Raw genomic sequence first — 17,867 nt, forward strand, 5'->3', positions numbered from 1 at the left:
ATTTTAAATAATGTTAAAATAGTGTATCTATTTAAAACTAAAAAAGGTATTATTTTTTAAAAATCATATTAAATAGGACCAGGGTAAGCATCTGTAAACTTACCTATGTAATATATTGATCCATTGTTACAGCCCAGTAGAAGGAATGAACCAGCAGTGTCGTAACTTGTTATAGGAACAACATCTTGAACCTGATGAAGATTATTATTAGATGTTAGATATTATCATTTATATTTCCTGCTCAATTTCCTCAAAATCTGACTCTTTTAAACAAAGAACATAAAACAAAACAAAACAAAACTCACTAGGGGTGCCTGGCTGGTTAAATCAGTGTAGCATATGCCTCTTAATCTCGGCACATGAGTTGGAGCCCCATACTGGGTGTGGAGATTACTTAAGGAAGTAAAAAAAAGAATCCACTAATAACTAAATAGGGTTTAGAAAATTACTTTATTTACATACATACACGCCCTGGTGTACATATATATATATATACACATATATATACATATATTATATATATACATATATACATATATATATACATATATATATACACATATATATATGTATATATATATATATTTTTTAAAGACTTACATAATTTTATTTGGCCAAGCCACCAAGAAAAAAAAAAGGGGTGGGGGAGGGCGGATTATATTGTCAATTTTTTTTTCATATGTTCTCCGGTGGAGGAGGAGAGAGGTGTTCGTGATTTTGCACTTGGAGGCCTCGTTTCCTCCCGCTTTCTAACCAGGTTTGCAGATCGAGGAGCTCTAGCCGCCAAGGGGCCAGGGCTTCAGGTGCAGAATGATAGGACAATTTTTTTTTTTTTTTAAGAAGTCCCAAAAAACACATACAGAGAAAAAGTAAACTTTTCAAGCTACGTGTGAAAATGCCCAAATGCCGAGGCCCCCGCTGTGCTTTGCCTGTCCAGGACGTGTGATTGGATTTTAGCAAATGCTATTAAATGTGCCCGAACATCAATTAATCACCCCCATGGTGCATAAAGTTATGTTGCCCTGGAACTAATATAGCTCCTTTTAAAACCTTTCAAAAATTTTTTATTTCTAGGGTGCCTAGGTGGCTCAGTTGGTGAAGCATCTGCCTTCGGCTCAAGTCATGATCCCAGGGTCCTGGGATAGAGCTCAGAGGGGAGCCTGATTTACCTTCTCCCTCTGCCCACTGGTCCCCCTGCCTGTGCTCTCTGTCAATAAATAAAATAAAAATGTTATTTCCAACAGCAGCACTTTCCTTTCAGAATTCCGGTGGATTATCTCCTTTCTCTTCACAAGACTGTGAGCTCAGAGCCACATTAAACTGAAGGCCTAATCTGACCAGGTTCCTTTCCCCTTCTCTCTCACAGAAGAGATTAAATGGCCTGCCCAAATTCACACAGTAAGTAGGAACAGCGTTAGAGCTAGAAAACAGATGGACTGGTTGCCAAATAGCACTTCCTCCCTGGACCATTTGTCACCTTGTTTTTGACAAGATGGTATTCCCTATCTTCATTTTTCCGCTCAAGACCTTACCTCTGTTTCTTAGGAAACAGTAAGATAAAAAAGTTCCTTTGAACTTTTGTTTTTTCAAATACTAAAATAAAAAAGTCAACTTCTCAAACAAATTAGTTAAAAAAATTATTAACTGACAGCATTTGTGCTACAAGAAAAGCAAAAGGCATAATTTTACTACAAAACAAATGAACAAACAAAAAAAAAAATGTTGTTTAGAGCAGTGCCAGTAAGATTGAAACGAATCTTCCTTGTGCAGAGCCGGGCAGGAGATGCATGTGCAACTTCACAGATGACATTTAAATGAAGTATCTCCCACGTGCCAGCTATCAGCTGAGAGAATGAGTAACTGGCCCGGATGAGCAATGGGAGATACCACACTTGCTCTGCAGGAGCTTGTGAACTTGAGGGCAAAAGAGGGGAAGAAGGAGCATCACATAACGACAGGCACAGAAAGAGCTGCGATACCATCAGCAAGGAGGCAGGATCCTTAGCTTAGGCCTACGTGGGGAGAAGGGCAAAGATCAAGGAAAAGTTGAAAAGGGAGCGAAGCCGGGAAACTGAGAAAATCAAGTATGAATGAGGTAGAGGAAGGGCATGCCTGGCAGTACACCAAGTACAGAAGCAACGCACCATCTGGGTCCCTTCTTTGTGAAAGGAACAAATTTAACCAAAAGCTAAAACTCAGAAGTAATGATTCCTATAAAGCTGTATGACCCTCAGTTCTACGTGAGCCTTCTGGTGTCCTACATAGAAATGTCGAGATTCAATGACCAACCCCCACTTCCACCCACCTGCGCTAACCCCAGCTCAGGTGTCTGTTTCAGCAGAGCCAACAAGTTTTGCGGCAGGGCAACACTGAGAGCTTTTCAGTGATAAAGATGTCTGAAGAATGGAGGGAAGGCTGCTTTAAACCAATGACCAGTTTTCTTATACCAAGTTCATTTTTTTAGTTCTAGCACTCTAGAAAGAGCTTCAACTGCTACACCAGAATCTTCAGAGTAGGAGGATGGGGACAGATATGGGCATGAGATTCCTTCGCCAGGAATGAAGGGGGCAGCAGCCTGGAGCATCCCATGGCATATCTAGGGCAAACGTTTCTACCATGTGTTCTCTGGTAAGATGGGATTAGAGCCTTCCTATTTCTTTTTCTGCAACTCTTGACCCAAATCCTTCCTACTTTTCCTTCATGCGTACCCCTCAGTACAAGCACAGAGAAGGCAGAGGATGAGGAAGGTTACAGAGGAGTCAGGACTCAGTTCTTCCCTCCCAGCATAAGTGAGAGTCAGTTCTTCGGCGACCTCCTCTTCTCTACCCTAACAATGTCCTATCAGGAATCTGAGACACTGTACTGATTCACGTATTTGGCTGAGTCAGGGTGGTCACAAATCTACTATGCAAGTGGATTTTCTCTGCTAAGGTAGCACATATTCATTATTTCTTATGTGCAAAATTAAATGAATACAATTTCAAAATTATCAGTCCCCCCCCCAAAAAAAAAATCCATCTATGTTCCTAAGCAACACAAGGCCCCTAGAGTCTTTCAACCACAGCCTCTACCTAATCATTTTTATTTTTTATTTTTTATTTTTTTCTTTTTTTTTTTTCCTAATCATTTTTAATAGGATGTTTTACCCTTCATCCATTACTTATTAAGTAATCCCTTATTCAGATTTACCAGCCTATCAATTTATTTGCTGATATTTATTTATAAATATCCTTCTTATTAAAGGGCATTTTTTAAAGATTATTTATTTATTTTAGAGAAAGAGAGAGAACACGAACAGGGGGAAGGGCATGGGGGGTGCGGGGGGCAGGGGCAGACTCCCTGCTGAGCCGGGAGCCTGATGAGGGCTTGATTTCAGACCCTGAGATCATAACCTGAGCAAAAATCAAGAGTCAGAAGTTTAACTGCCTGAGCCACCTAGGTGCCCCAAAGGGGAACTTCCTTAGTGCCTCTTTTATTGAAGATTATAAGTTTAAACAACAAAAAAAGAACAAAAACCTGAAACATCTCTTTTTAAAAATATTTTTTCTTTTTTCTTACTCAAATCAGATACAATCTTTGTATAAACTTTTAAACTTTCACGAAAATCTTAATGAGGGGTGCTTGGGTGGCTCAGTCAGTTAAGCGTCTGCCTTCAGATCGGGTCATGATCTCAGGGGCCTGTGATCAAGCCCCAAGTCTGGCTCCCTGCTCAGCGGGGAGTCCGCTTCTTCTCCCTCTTTCTATGTTCCCACTTGTGCTCTGTCCCTCACTCTCTCTCTCAAATAAATAAATAAAATCTTTTTAAAAGTTAAAAAAAATTAAGTAAAATAATTTTTAAAAAATATTTTATTTATTCATGAGAGACACACACACACAGAGAGGCAGAGACGCAGACAGAAGGAGAAGCAGGCTCCAATGCAGGGAGCCTGACGTGGGACTCGATCCCAGGTCCCCAGGATCAGGCCCTGGGCTGAAGGTGGTGCTAAGCCACTGAGCCACCCAGGCTGCCCAGTAAAATAAAATTTTATTGAAGCTGTCCTAGGGCACCTGGGTGGCTTAGTCAGTTAAGCATCTGCCTCTTGATTTTGGCTCAGGTCCTGATCTCAGGTTCTATGATGGAACCCTGCATGGGGCTCTGCACTGGGTGTAGGGCCTGCTTAAGATTCTCTCCTTCTCCCTTTGCCCCACCCCCAAATCTTATTGAAGCTGTTCTAATAAGAACTGGTACCCAATAAATATTTCACAGCTTGTAGAACTTAAACACACATACATATACACACTCACCCTCTTTCTCTCTTATTCATCTGATTTAAATACTTCAAATCAATCTGGATTATACAACAGTTGTCCTTTGTACTTGGTGTGTTATTCATGGGCAGAACTGTTGCTGAAAGCCAAATCAGAACCTCTCAACCAGTGTCACAGCCGCCACAGGAGTCAGCCTCGGGTCAGAATTGTCCAGTGAGATCTGTGTTTCAGATGCTTAGATTTCATAACATACTATCTCTGCTCTGCACTACAAAGAAATTCATCTAGCTGGTATATAAGGCTTGTTTGCTGCACGAACGCTCAACTTTCCTAAGGTCTTCCTGAAATGTAGAAACAAACCTACTTTGTAAGATACGGGTTTTCGTTTCAGTTCATGCATATGCCAAACAAGAAGTTACACAAAGAACTAAAAGCTTAAGAATAAAGGATACTTTTAGGATGCTAGTATAGTCTTCAGGATCCCAAAGATAGGAAAACTTTTATATGTAGTTTTGAAAACACTGGTTAGAAAAAGGTAATAAAGGGATCCCTGGGTGGCGCAGAGGTTTAGCGCCTGCCTTTGGCCCAGGGCGCGATCCTGGAGGCCCCGAATCGAATCCCACGTCGGGCTCCCGGTGCATGGAGCCTGCTTCTCCCTCTGCCTATGTCTCTGCCTCCCTCTCTTTCTGTGTGACTATCATAAATAAATAAAAAAATTAAAAAAACAAAAAAAAGGTAATAAAGAAGCATGTTCCTTTAGGAACCCAAATTTACCTTAGAGGTTTTACAGATAGTATAGCTTCCCCCACCCACCAAAAGTTCAGACTTGACATAATTAGTCACATAACCTATCTAAAAGCAGACTTTCCATTAATCATTAAAACTCACATTACTCTTTACAGAAATACAGAAATATTACCAGCTGAAGAATCCTTCTGATAAGCTTTCTTCTACTTAGACTTTGGATCCACAGAGACCAGCCCTTTCCTACATTCCTTGGTCCATCACATCTATGGTAACAACCATTATAATACCTTTTGCTGTGCTTATATGGAAGGCCTTCTCTAATACTTTTTTCCCCACAAGCAGGACTTCTATCCCTCATCTAACATAAAACCTAATTTTTTGTTTCTAATCCCTTTCACTGAAGTCTTTCATTCTCTCACCACCCCTGAATCTAAGGGGCCATAAGATCTCAAGAATGCTGCTCCACAAGCTCAATTCATCATGACATTCAACCACCATTTTTTACTCAGATTGAAACTTCCAGATCAACCCATCACTTTTGCTAAGGATCTGGCATCTGGATCATGATTTACTTCTGTCTTACTCTCTACTACTCTCCTGGCACCTTAACGTACATACTGATAATCCTCACAGATCTCCGAGTCCTATATCCCATACTTTCATATTCAAGTCAGTTCTCCATTATGATCACTGAGAACTGTCCCAATTCCAAAACTTTAAATTAAATCTTGGACCACAACTGCCTATCTTTCCACTAATTCTCATTCCTTACAAGTCATCAATCTGCTTTAAGATCCCTCTAGTCCCCTGACATCCTTGCATCCTTCTACCTGGCACTTCCTCACTTCTTGATCTCACTCTCCACTACTTTGCATCTTCACGTTTTCTCATCCCTTGGTGTGTCATATCCACCTCATTACATCTCTGATCCTGGATCAGTCCAATATTGCTCTTTCCTCTTGCTCCCCCTTCCTGGTCCTGAGCACTAATGGAGAGAGACTCATATAGCTCTATGACCCGGGTCCACTACAAATGTACGATTTATCATCTCTGCAATTCTTTTTTTTTTTTTTTCCATCTCTGCAATTCTTGATACATACTTCCACTGTCTTTCTCTTTCATTGAATTTATGTTCTTTGGCACTCCTTTCTTACTCTTCCATCAGAGAAAGAAGTGTCTCTAGTCTCTGTTAAGTAAACCCCTCTAAATGGTTTCAGATCTCATATACTCCTGACTTCCATGGGACCAGAAATCATCTCCATTCTTTCACTCTTCATGTGCTTTCTCTGACAACTCCCCTCTCTGACTATAAGCATGCTCAAGGTTTTTCTATTCTAGAGAAAAAAATAAAATAAAATAAAGCACTGAACATCTTTCTACCATCTAACCTTGATCCTTAAGCTATCACTTTGTTTCCCTGCTTTCCTTCACCACCACACTTCAAAAGGTAACTCTGAATTGGCTGTCTCTAATCTTTGATCTTTTAATTCCTCAGTTCCCACCATCTGGCTTTTCCCAACCAAAACCTAATTAACGTACATTCACAAATCATATCCTAGAATAGTGTCATTTCTCAATCATTTCATATATGTCCTTTTGGCTCTTAGTTTCCTATCTTGTCCCCTTAAATGCTAACATTTCCCAGAGTTCTTTTCTTCCTACATATATCCTCTTAACAGAAAAACTTATCAATTCTTATTTTTCAGTTGTCCATGAAGTGTTGTAGTTTCCAAATACTTCTTTCTAGCCCTTTTATCCTTCTTAAATTTCCAAGGGGTACTTCCAAATGTGTACTGAACACCTGCACTCAGACACCCGCAGGAATATCAGAGTAAACATATGTAATCAATCAAATTATTCTTCATACTGTCCCCCACCATATCTGCTTCTTCTCCTACATTCTCTTTCAATTTATTACTTATCCACCTGACTGTCACTAAGAATCTAAAACTAGAAGTACATCTCATCTGTCTCTCCTCCTTTAATTTTCCATACTCAAACCAGATACCAATCTTGTTAATTTTAGGAAGGCTTATAAAATGTTTTTCAAATAGTCTCATCTTTCCCACCTCTACCACCGCTGTCTTTAGTCAAATCTCTCTGCTTCTTTGCTGCATCAACCCCTTCACCTCCAGTCCAGTTTTCATATTGGTTACCCGTGTGGCTTCCTAAAACATGGATCTCACCACGTTCCTCTCCACTTCAAGTCCTTTAATTTTTCCTCTCTCCTTCAGAACCAGGTACTAACCCTTTTTTTCTCTTCTTCTTGTTCCTCTCAAGTATTTGAGATCATTTAGCTTGCTATCTTCTCTGAACAGGCTCAGTACTTTCACACAGATCTGCGCTTCACTCAGAAAATGAAGTTTGCCTGGACTACTATTGCAAAAGTACAGAACTTAAAACATCTCAAAGAAATGAAGAAATGTCACACCATAGTTTAACTATTAATTTTCCAAAGTGACTTAAAATTCTTGAAAACATAACCAAATCTGTGCCTAGAAGTAAATTACCACTACAAATACATACTATATTCTGTGTAATCAAAAATAGAAACAAAAAAATGGGCAGAGGATCTAAGTAGACATCTCTCCAAAGAAGACATACAGATGGCCAACAGGTGCATGAAAACATGCTCAACACCACTCATCACCAGGGAAATGCAAATCAAAACCACAATGAGTTATCACCTCACACCTGTTAAAATAGCTATTACCAGGAAGACAAGAAGTAACAAGTGTTCACAAGGATATGGAGAAAAGGGGCCTCTCGTGCACTGGAGAAGGTAAATTCCATAGCCACTATGGAAAATAATAAGGAGGTTTCTCAAAATATTATAAACAGGGACACATAGGTGGCTCAGTAGTTGATAATCTGCCTTCAGCTCAGGGAGTGATTCCAGGGCTCTAGGATCAAGTCCTGTATCAGGCTCCCCACATGGAGTCTACTTCCTCCTCTGCCTATGTCTCTGCCTCTGTGGGTCTCTCATGAATAAATAAAATCTTAAAAAAAAAAAAAAAAAGATTTTAAACAGAATTACTATATAATCCAGCAATTCCATTTCTGGGTATGTATCTGAAGTAAACGAAAACACTAACTCACAAAGATACATGCACCCCCATGTTCAGTGCAGCATTATTTAAAATAGCCAAAATAAGGAAACAGCTTAGGTACTCATCAATGGATTAAAAGATAAATAACATGTAGAATATACAGAACACTTCTGAAAGAAATCGAGGAAGACACAAAGAGATGAAAAAATATTCCATGCTCATGGATTGGAAGAATTAATCTTGTGAAAATGTCAATGTTACCCAGGGCAATTTACACATTTAATGCAATCTCTATCAAAATACCATGGACTTTCTTCAGAGAGTTGGAACAAATTATTTTAAGATTTATGTGGAATCAGAAAAGACCCTGAATAGCCAGGGAAACATTAAAAAAGAAAGCCATAGCTGGGGGCATCACAATGCCAAATTTCAGGTTGTACTACAAAGCTGTGGTCATCAAGACAGTGTGGTACTGGCACAAAAACAGACACACAGATCAATGGAACAGAAAAGAGAATCCAGAAGTGGACCCTCAACTTTATGGTCAACTAATATGCGACAAAGGAGGAAAGACTATCCACTGGAAAAAAAGACAGTCTCTTCAATAAATGGTGCTGGGAAAATTGGACATCCACATGCAGAAGAATGAAACTAGACCACTCTCTTGCACCATACACAAAGATAAACTCAAAATGGATGAAAGATCTAAATGTGAGACAAGATTCCATCAAAATCCTAGAGGAGAACACAGGCAACACCCTTTTTGAACTTGGCCACAGTAACTTCTTGCAAGATACATCCATGAAGGCAAGAGAAACAAAAGCAAAAATGAACTATTGGGACTGCATCAAGATAAGAAGCTTTTGCACAGCAAAGGATACAGTCAACAAAACTAAAAGACAACCTACAGAATGGGAGAAGATATTTGCAAATGACACATCAGATAAAGGGCTAGTATCCAAGATCTATAAAGAACTTAATAAACTCAACAGCAAAGAAACAAACAATCCAATCATGAAATGGGCAAAAGACATAAACAGAAATTTCATCAGAGAAGACATACACATGGCCAACAAGCACATGAGAAAATGCTCTGCATCACTGGCCATCAGGGAAATGCAAATCAAAACCACAATGAGATCCCACCTCACACCAGTGAGAATGGGGAAAATTAAGGCAGGAAACAACAAATGTTGGAGAGGATGTGGAGAAAGGGGAACCCTCTTGCACTGTTGGTGGGAATGTGAACTGGTGCAGCCACTCTGGAAAACCGTGTGGAGGTTCCTCAAAGAGTTAATTAAAAATAGATCTGCCCTACGACCCATCAATCACACTGGGGATTTACCCCAAAGATACAGATGCAGTGAAACGCCAGGACACCTGCACCCCAATGTTTATAGCAGCAATGTCCACAATAGCCAAACTGTGGAAGGAGCCTCGGTGTCCACTGAAAGATGAATGAATAAAGAAGATGTGGTCTATGTATACAATGGAATATTCCTCAGCCATTAGAAATGACAAATACCCACCATTGCTTCAACATGGATGGAACTGGAGGGTATTATGCTGAGTGAAGTAAGTCAATCGGAGAAGGACAAACATTATATGGTCTCATTCATTTGGGGAATATAAAAAACAGTGAAAGAGAATAAAGGGGAAAAGAGAAAAAAAATGAGTGGGAAATATCAGAAAGGGAGACAGAACATGAGAGACTCCTAACTCTGGGAAATGAACTAGGGGTGGTAGAAAGGGAGGTGGGCGGGGGGTGGGGGTGACTGGGTGACAGGCACTGAAGGGGGCACTTGATGGGATGAGCACTGGATGTTATTCTATATATTGGCAAATTGAACACCAATAAAAAATAAATTAATAAAAAAACATGTAGAATATATACAATGGAATATTATTCGATCACAAAAAGAAATCATGTCATTTACAATAATATGTATGGACCTTGCAGGCATTATGAAATAAGTCAGACAGAGAAAGAAAGACAAATTCCTATGACCTCATTTATGTGGAACCTAAATGAAGCAAACAAAATAAAATAAAAACCAAACAATAGATAAATAATACAATAAGACTGAATGGTAGTTGCCAGAGGCAGGAGTGGAGGGTGGGTCAACTGGGCGAAGGAAATCAAAAGGTACAAACTTAAAACAAACAAGCAAGCAAAAGGTAGTGTCTGGTTGACTCGGTCAGTAGAGCATGAGACTCCTGATCTCAGCGTCTTAAGTTCAAGCCCCACAGTAAGGTGTGGAGACTACTTAGGAAAAAAGAAAAACAAAACAAAACAAAACAAAAATCTTCCATTTATAGAATAAGTCATGGGGATATAATAAACAGCCTGACAACTCTAGTAGTGTATATCTGAAAGTTGCTAGGAGAGTGAATCTTAAAAATTCTCATTACAATAAAGAAAAAATTCTCTAACTGCATCTGGTAAAAGATGTTAACTAGAATTATTGTGATCATCTTGCAATACAGACAAATATCAAATCATTATGCTCTACCATCTGAAACTAATCTATGTCAATTACACCTCAATAAGAAGTACGTACAACAAACACTATTAATAATTTCACAAAAATAAAGCAAATGCATAATTAGCATGAGTTTCAGAAACACTTTCATTTCTGTAGTAGGCTTTAGTGAAAACCAACCTGCCAGTGCTGAGTGACAGCATTCCACACTCCCACTTTCCCCGTATGGCTCGTAGCCACCAACTGGTTACCGATAAAGAAGAGAGCATCTACAGGAACGCCAAGGCTGAACACTCCTTAAATGGTAAGAAAAAAATAAAGAGGTTAAACAGTCACTATCTTTAGAATTAATCAAAACCCACATCAAAAACATTGTGAAGGTGACTAATTTAAACTTGTTTTTGTTTCCCTAAGTTATACACACTAAACACTTTGGGGACCAAAAATAAGAAACTCAGTAAGCTCTTAAGCAGCTTGCAAAACTCCTAACACAGATAAAATCTGCCCTAAGGAATCTCACACTGATAAAACATTGTATTATCTGAAGCTATGGTTCCCACACTTGGGTAACCAGCAAAATAACCAGGTAGATTTAAAGTGAACAAAATAAAAAGATTCCCAAGATTCATCCCAAGCCTGCTAAATCAGATAACCCACTACATTTTTATAAAATCTATAAGACATTTAGCTACAGCTTGCTAATAATGAACTCAGTATCTGGGAACCATACATTCAGGCCTTTATTCAAAAATTATTTTAAACTCCTTGTTTCCCAGCTTTGCAGATCTCAATTTAATTCATTCAAAAGGCATTATATTAGGCCATGGGATTAAACAACATGAAAAGACAGGATATTACTAGGTACTTATGGTTTAAAAAACAAAAAAATGCAAACAACCAACTATAACATAATGCAACAATAGCTGAAGGATATACAAGGTCAAGCAACATCCAGAGGAGTAAAGGACGGTAAGAAAACAGGGTTAAGGATATTTCTCAGAAAAAAAAATCCAACTGAGTTTTTTTTTTTTTTAAAGGTAAACAGTCTGTCAAATGGGGGTCAGGAATGGGCAAGCCCAGGGAATTAGAGAAAAGGGAAGACAGGACGTAGGGGAAGGAGGTTGTAGGGAGCAAATATACCACATTAAGAGCAAAAGACACAAGAGTATCTAAAGGAGAGAATTCTAGGGTCACCGTGGTATGGCATTATGGCCTTTACAGTTGTTTCTGGACAATATATAAGAGAAAAACGATGCATAAGGCTTTGAAGAAACAAACCAATTAATTCCAATTGCAGCATGTATTAAAAGATAAGCCAAAAAAAAAACATAAGCCAAAAAAAATTTTTTTAAAAAGCATAAGCCAGAAAAGATAATGGATTTCTGTTACTCTTACACCAGTGCAGGGTATTTCTCTTTCTGTTCACAACTTTACTACATCTAAGACAAAACGAGCAGCAATAAATAACACCTTAAAAATTCTTAACCAGGGGTGGCCTGGCAGTCAGCCAAGTGTGACTCTTGATCTTGGGGGTAGTGCATTTGAGTTGTGCTGGGTATAGAGATTAGTTAAAAAAAAAAAAAAGAAAAGAAAAGAAAAGAAAAGAAAGAAAAGAAATGCTTAAACAATCTTGAAAAAGCCAAGTGCCTTGCAAGAGGAAAAATGACATACACTGGACAAAAAGAAAAGAAAAAAAAAGATTGGTGAGTACTGCTAGGAATATTTTCTATATATATGTATGTATATATATATATATATATACATATATATATTTTAAAACTTGTATATAAATATGTATTTATACACATGAATATACCATCTCAGCCCAATTAAAAAGAAATTCAGCAAAAATAAAATATAACAGACACACAAAAAGCCAATAAACTCTTTGACCAGATTGTCTGAGAAATAAACTTGCCACTTCAGAGTAAAAAAATCCTCATTTCACACACAATTTTAAGAAGTGCTTTAATTTTGAGGCCAAACAATGATTTAGAGCATCTGAAACCACCTATATTCAGGACTATGGCCCACGTGAAAAGTAGACATAAAAACAAAACCAATTAACATCCAACATTACTTTATAGAGAAGGATGAGGTTCTGGAAAATCAAGGAAGACATTCTGAATGATCTCAAGAAATTTAAAGTGTCACTCCTACTTAGGCTCAACAATCTTGGCCACTATCCACAGGGAAGACACAGTGTTAAGTAATGACAAGTTCCTGTCTTCGGGGACCCTTTCAGCACAATATTGCTTATAGCAGCAATCTAGTAGCACTGCCTTATACAAGTTATAATGAAAGGAGTTCAGCCTCTGGAAGAACTCCATCACAGACATACCGGCCCTAGCAATTCTCTTTGGATGATGTTGTCAAGTTCTGAAGAACATTTGTAATAATAAATGGTTTCTTTTACTGGACATGAACAAATTACTATGTACCATCTTGTAACATAGCTCCCTGCCACACTAGCCTTTGAAAATAAAGCAAGGCATAAAATCTCCTTCCCTTGCTGGTATGTTACAGTGGCTACCTGTAAAAAGAGGGGGAAAAAACCACCGCTTACTTTCTCTCTGTATCATTACTAGTGTATCATAATTTTAAAAATTTAACGGTAAGACTTTTTTTCTAAAGTTGCTAGGGAGGACTTCCACTCCAGTCATATGGAATAAAGACTGGCATCAGATCATTCCTCATGGGGCCACAACGACAACATACTGGCCAAAACACCTGAGGCAGCTGTTTCCACACACCAGATGACAGGCAGCAGAAGACGGAGAGATGAGAAATAGCCAAGAGAAGCCCTGAGTTCATCCTGGCTTTCTGGCCCTACCACAGAGAGGTGAAACTCAAGTGCAGACAGATGCTTTCCCTGAATCATGAAGAGCCTGAGATCAGAGTGCACAGCCCCTGGTGGCTAGAACTGGTGAGCAAGTTAGAAGGAAGGGGGCAACTGCACCAGGGTGGGCGTGGGGAGGGCACAGAAATTGCACAGGAGACTTCAAAATGTCTCCAGACTTTCCACATGCCCCCTAGGAGTTTCCTATGCACTGGTAGAGGCCGGACTGCACCTAGGCAGGGAAAGAATCGAAGAATCCCCCAAAACAGAAGAGAGGCTGCTAGAGGACTGAGCACTGTGGAGATGACAAAGGTTACACGGGCAGACGCCAGGAATCCGGGCTCAGTGGGAGTAGAGAACCCTTGCAGAACACCTCAGATATTCCTTCAGTGAAGACTCCCAAAACACAGCCCTTTGGAATAAGGACCACACCCTTGAAAAGCCACCAAGCCCTGAAACAAAAAATAAAGCAGCGGGAGGCTACCTTCCCTTACAAAGCATAACAACTAGCCTAGCAGGATCAAGAAGACCCTGCAGTAATTTAAGTGCCTGCCAGGATAAAACATAGAAGACAGCATCCCATGTCCCTTACATAAAGTATCACATACATGTCCAACATATAATCAAAACTTCCTAGACATATAGGGCAAGAAAATGTGACCCAAAATTAAAATATGAGATGATCTAGATATTGGAATTAAAGTGAAAAAAAATGAAACACCTGTAATGAATATGTTGGATTTAATAAAAAGTAGAACATAATGAGTAAAAAGATTAGAAATCTCAGCAGAGAAACAAACTAAATTGGAATCCAGAGTTAATTTTAGAGCGTAGGAGTCCTATATCTCAAATGAAAAACTCACTACATGGGCTTAACCACAGAGTGAATATTGAAGAAAATAGGCTGAAGAAAATTAAAGACAGATCAAAAAATTTATCTAAAGAATGAGAAATAAAGAAATGGAAAACAACAACAAAATAATGTTTCAGTGATCTCTAGGCCAGTATCACGTGGTATAATAGAAAACTAGTTCCAGAAAGAAGAAAGGAGAAGAGAAAGGGATAGGCCCTGGAGTAGAAGGGAAGGTGAGGGAAGGAGGGAGGGAGGGAGGGAGGAAGACAGAGAGACACATACACTGAGAATTCCCTTAGCTGTGCCAATCAAAACTGTCTCCAGACATTTCAACAAGCCCCCTAGGGGATAATTATTATCCCTAGTTGCACACCTCTAATCTGGGATATAGAACTATTATAAATCAATAGGATGACAAACTCAAAAAAGAGAACAATGACTTTAAGACACTTCCCAAAGGAAATAATACAAATGGTCAATAAGCACATGAAAAGATATTCAGTATCATTAATCAACAGGGAAATATAATTAAAACACTTCATAACTCACCCCATACACTGCTAGCAGAAATGTAAAATAATACAACCACTCTGGAAGCCAGGTTGTTTCTTATAACATTAAGCATACATGTTTCACATGACCCAAAAATTCCACTGTTAGGTTATTTACCTTGAGAAAACATATACACAAAACAAAAACAGAAAAGAAAACATGTCCAGAGAAAGACTTTTTCTTGAATTCATAACACCCCTGAATTGGAAATAAACTAAATGTCCATGAGCAGATAAATGTATAGACAAATTCTGGCATCCTAATTCAATGGAATATTACTCAGCAATAAAAAGAACAGACCACTGATACATACAATATAGATGAATTTCAGAAACACTATGTTAAATGAAAGAAGCCAGACACAAAAGAATACATACTATGTAATTCCACTCAGGAAATCCCAGACAAGAAACCTAATCCATGGTGATAAAAAACTCAACTGTGTCCACAATGGGATTTATGCTGAATGCCTGGTTTCCTACACTTGATCTTAGCCAAAAGGCTGAGAAGCGATGAACGCCTGGTTTCCTTTTGGAAATCTGGACATTTTATATGTGCTAGGGAGAGGGGGCCTGTGTGACTAGGCTCCAGTAATAAACCTGGGCACCAGGTGTCTAATGTGCTTCCCTGGTAGCCATCACACAGGTATTGTTACAGTTCATTGCTGGAGATATTAAGCCTGTCCTTTGAGACACCACTGCAGGAGAACTCTTGAAAGCTTATACCTGGTTTCCACTGGAATTCACCCCATGTCTTTTTGGCTGACTTTGCTTTGTGTGTTTTCACTGTAATAAATCCTAACTCTAAGTAGTTCTTGCTGCATCCTGTAAGTCTTCCTAGTAAATCATGGAACCTGGAAATGGTCATAGGGACCCCTCACAGAAACATAATTCTGAAGTTTAGAGCAGGGGACCAGATTAGCTATATGAACATGCAAGTCATCAGCACACAGAATCCAAAGCCATTAGAGTATATGAAATCACCAACAGAATAAATATAGAGGAAAGATGAAATCCAAGGACTGAGCTCCAGGATACTCCAACATTTTGAAGTCAGTCAAATGAGGAAGAACTATTAAAAGGAACTGAGAAGAAATAAAGAGGGAGGATACAAATCATGATTATACAGTCTCCTGGAAACCCAGGGAAAAAAGTCTTCAAAATGACTCACTAAATATATCAAATGACAGCTCTAAAGTTTTAATAAAATGAGACCAAGAAAGGACCATAGGATTTAACAGAGTACAGACCACAGGTAATACTAGCAAGAACAGTTTCATGAAGTGGTGAGGGCAAAAGAATGATTAGAGCAACTTCAAAAAAGAACAGAAGAGGACACAGAACCAAGATCAGACTCCTTTCTTTTGCTTTAGGAAAACAGAAAAATGGAGCAAAAACCGGAAGAGACTGTAGGGTAGTTTTTATTGCTATTCTGAACAGAATTTCAGCATGGTTGTATGCTGGTGGAAATGATCCAACAGAGTGCACAGTACAATGAAAGAGAGAAGAAGAGCCACTGGAACAATGTCCTTGCATAGGTGAAAGCAAACAGGATCTGGTATTCAACTAAATTTAAGGAGCTGGCCTTAGAGACAACTTGATCACAGTAACCAAAATGTACCCTATGTGAGCACAGATACACCAAGATGGACAGATGTTGATCTTCTCCATTTTCTCAATGAGAATGACCATGAAGTCTAAAGAAAGGCAATCAGTTGAAATAGTCCTTTAGGAGAGTGACAGAAATGACAAAGGATGATGCAATAGGACTTCTGGGTAGCTTTTAAAGGCCACTTGAGGGCAGAGGTCATGAACTGAGACTAAGTACTGAGCGCATTTCTTTTCCCTAGTCATATTTTGTTATTCAAGTGGAAAGGCGGATTTGGCCAGGGTTGCGGTTTCTCCAGGTTTTTCACAGCGAAGAAAGTGGTACAAAAAAACCTGAGGCTCACACTAGTGTGAATGTAATGACAGAATCGAAACCTGATAAAAAGGGAAGTGATAAGTAAAGATCCCCATGGAGTTAAAGAATTTTTGAGCTGGGAACTAGAGCCCATTACTTCAAAAGAATAAAGGACAGTGACCCAGAAGAAGCTGAAGACTATCCCCCAAGCACAAGGCCAGATGACATGAGATTTGAAATTTGGGGAAGTGGGGTGGGAAGCTGGGGGAGAAGGGATGCAAAATGGTCTAGAACAATAATCCTCAAAGTGTGGTATGTGAATCTCTGTGGGTCTCCAAGATTCAGTCTAGAAGTCAGAGAGGTCAAGACTATTTTATGTAATGTTAAAGAATTATTGGACTGTTTTGCTCTTATTATCTCAAGAGTGTACAGGGGAGTTTTCCAGACACTACATGATATCATGGAATCATCATTATGACAGCTAACAAAATCTATCTATTTATTCTTATGTTTTCTAGAATTCTCCGTGTTGGTAGCTTTAAGATATAACTGTAAATTTCCCCAAGACTAACTTAGTTTGTTCTAAATACTTCCACTATGTTCTTAATCCGCTATCTTCAGTTTTAGCTGCTATAATCTCTGTAAGCTGATTATTGTTCAATAAGTTATTTTAAAATCTAAACTTTCCTTGAGCTTACGAAGAAATATACATTTTGTTCTGTTTTGCAGTATTGCTATTAAAAATGCTCTGGAAACACTCATAAATTTTTAAAATTTATCTGAAACTGTAAAAAATACTTTATTCTAAAATAAATTTATTCTAATATAGTTTTCATCTACTTATTGATGATTTTTGGCTTTAAAAATGAAAAGATTAAAAAAAAATAAAAAATAAAAATGAAAACATTAGAATATTTGCCTGTTCAACCCACAGCTGCACCATCGAAGTCTAATGGTGTTGACAATATATGTGTAATATGAAAGGGGGACTGGGAAACACTGAGCAAAACAGGAAATAAATATTAGAAATAACAACTTCAAATGTTGATAACTTGCCTTATTTATACCTATGAAACAAGACATTTTTTTAAAGATTTATTTATTTGACAGAGACAGAGATAGCACAAGCAGGGAGAGCGGGAGTGGGAGAAGCAGACTCCCTGCTGAGCAGGGAGCCTGATACAGGGCTCGAT

The 17,867-nt window shown here is 38.6% G+C and overlaps 1 protein-coding gene across 3 annotated transcripts in view; it reads right to left on the reverse strand.

The window, feature by feature from the left end:
• Nucleotides 1–17,867, reverse strand: part of KCTD3 (potassium channel tetramerization domain containing 3) — a 54,963-nt gene that overhangs the window by 15,833 nt on the left and 21,263 nt on the right. For all 3 annotated transcript variants that reach the window (XM_077886632.1, XM_077886631.1, XM_077886633.1), the window contains exons 10-11: nucleotides 10,709–10,824; nucleotides 104–191 (exon numbers count right to left, since the gene is read on the reverse strand). In XM_077886632.1, coding sequence (XP_077742758.1) covers nucleotides 104–191; nucleotides 10,709–10,824 — 204 coding nt within the window. The remainder of the gene's footprint in view (nucleotides 1–103; nucleotides 192–10,708; nucleotides 10,825–17,867) is intronic.

The sequence above is a fragment of the Canis aureus genome, chromosome 38 (genome assembly GCF_053574225.1).
Source record: "Canis aureus isolate CA01 chromosome 38, VMU_Caureus_v.1.0, whole genome shotgun sequence".
NCBI lineage: Eukaryota > Metazoa > Chordata > Mammalia > Carnivora > Canidae > Canis > Canis aureus.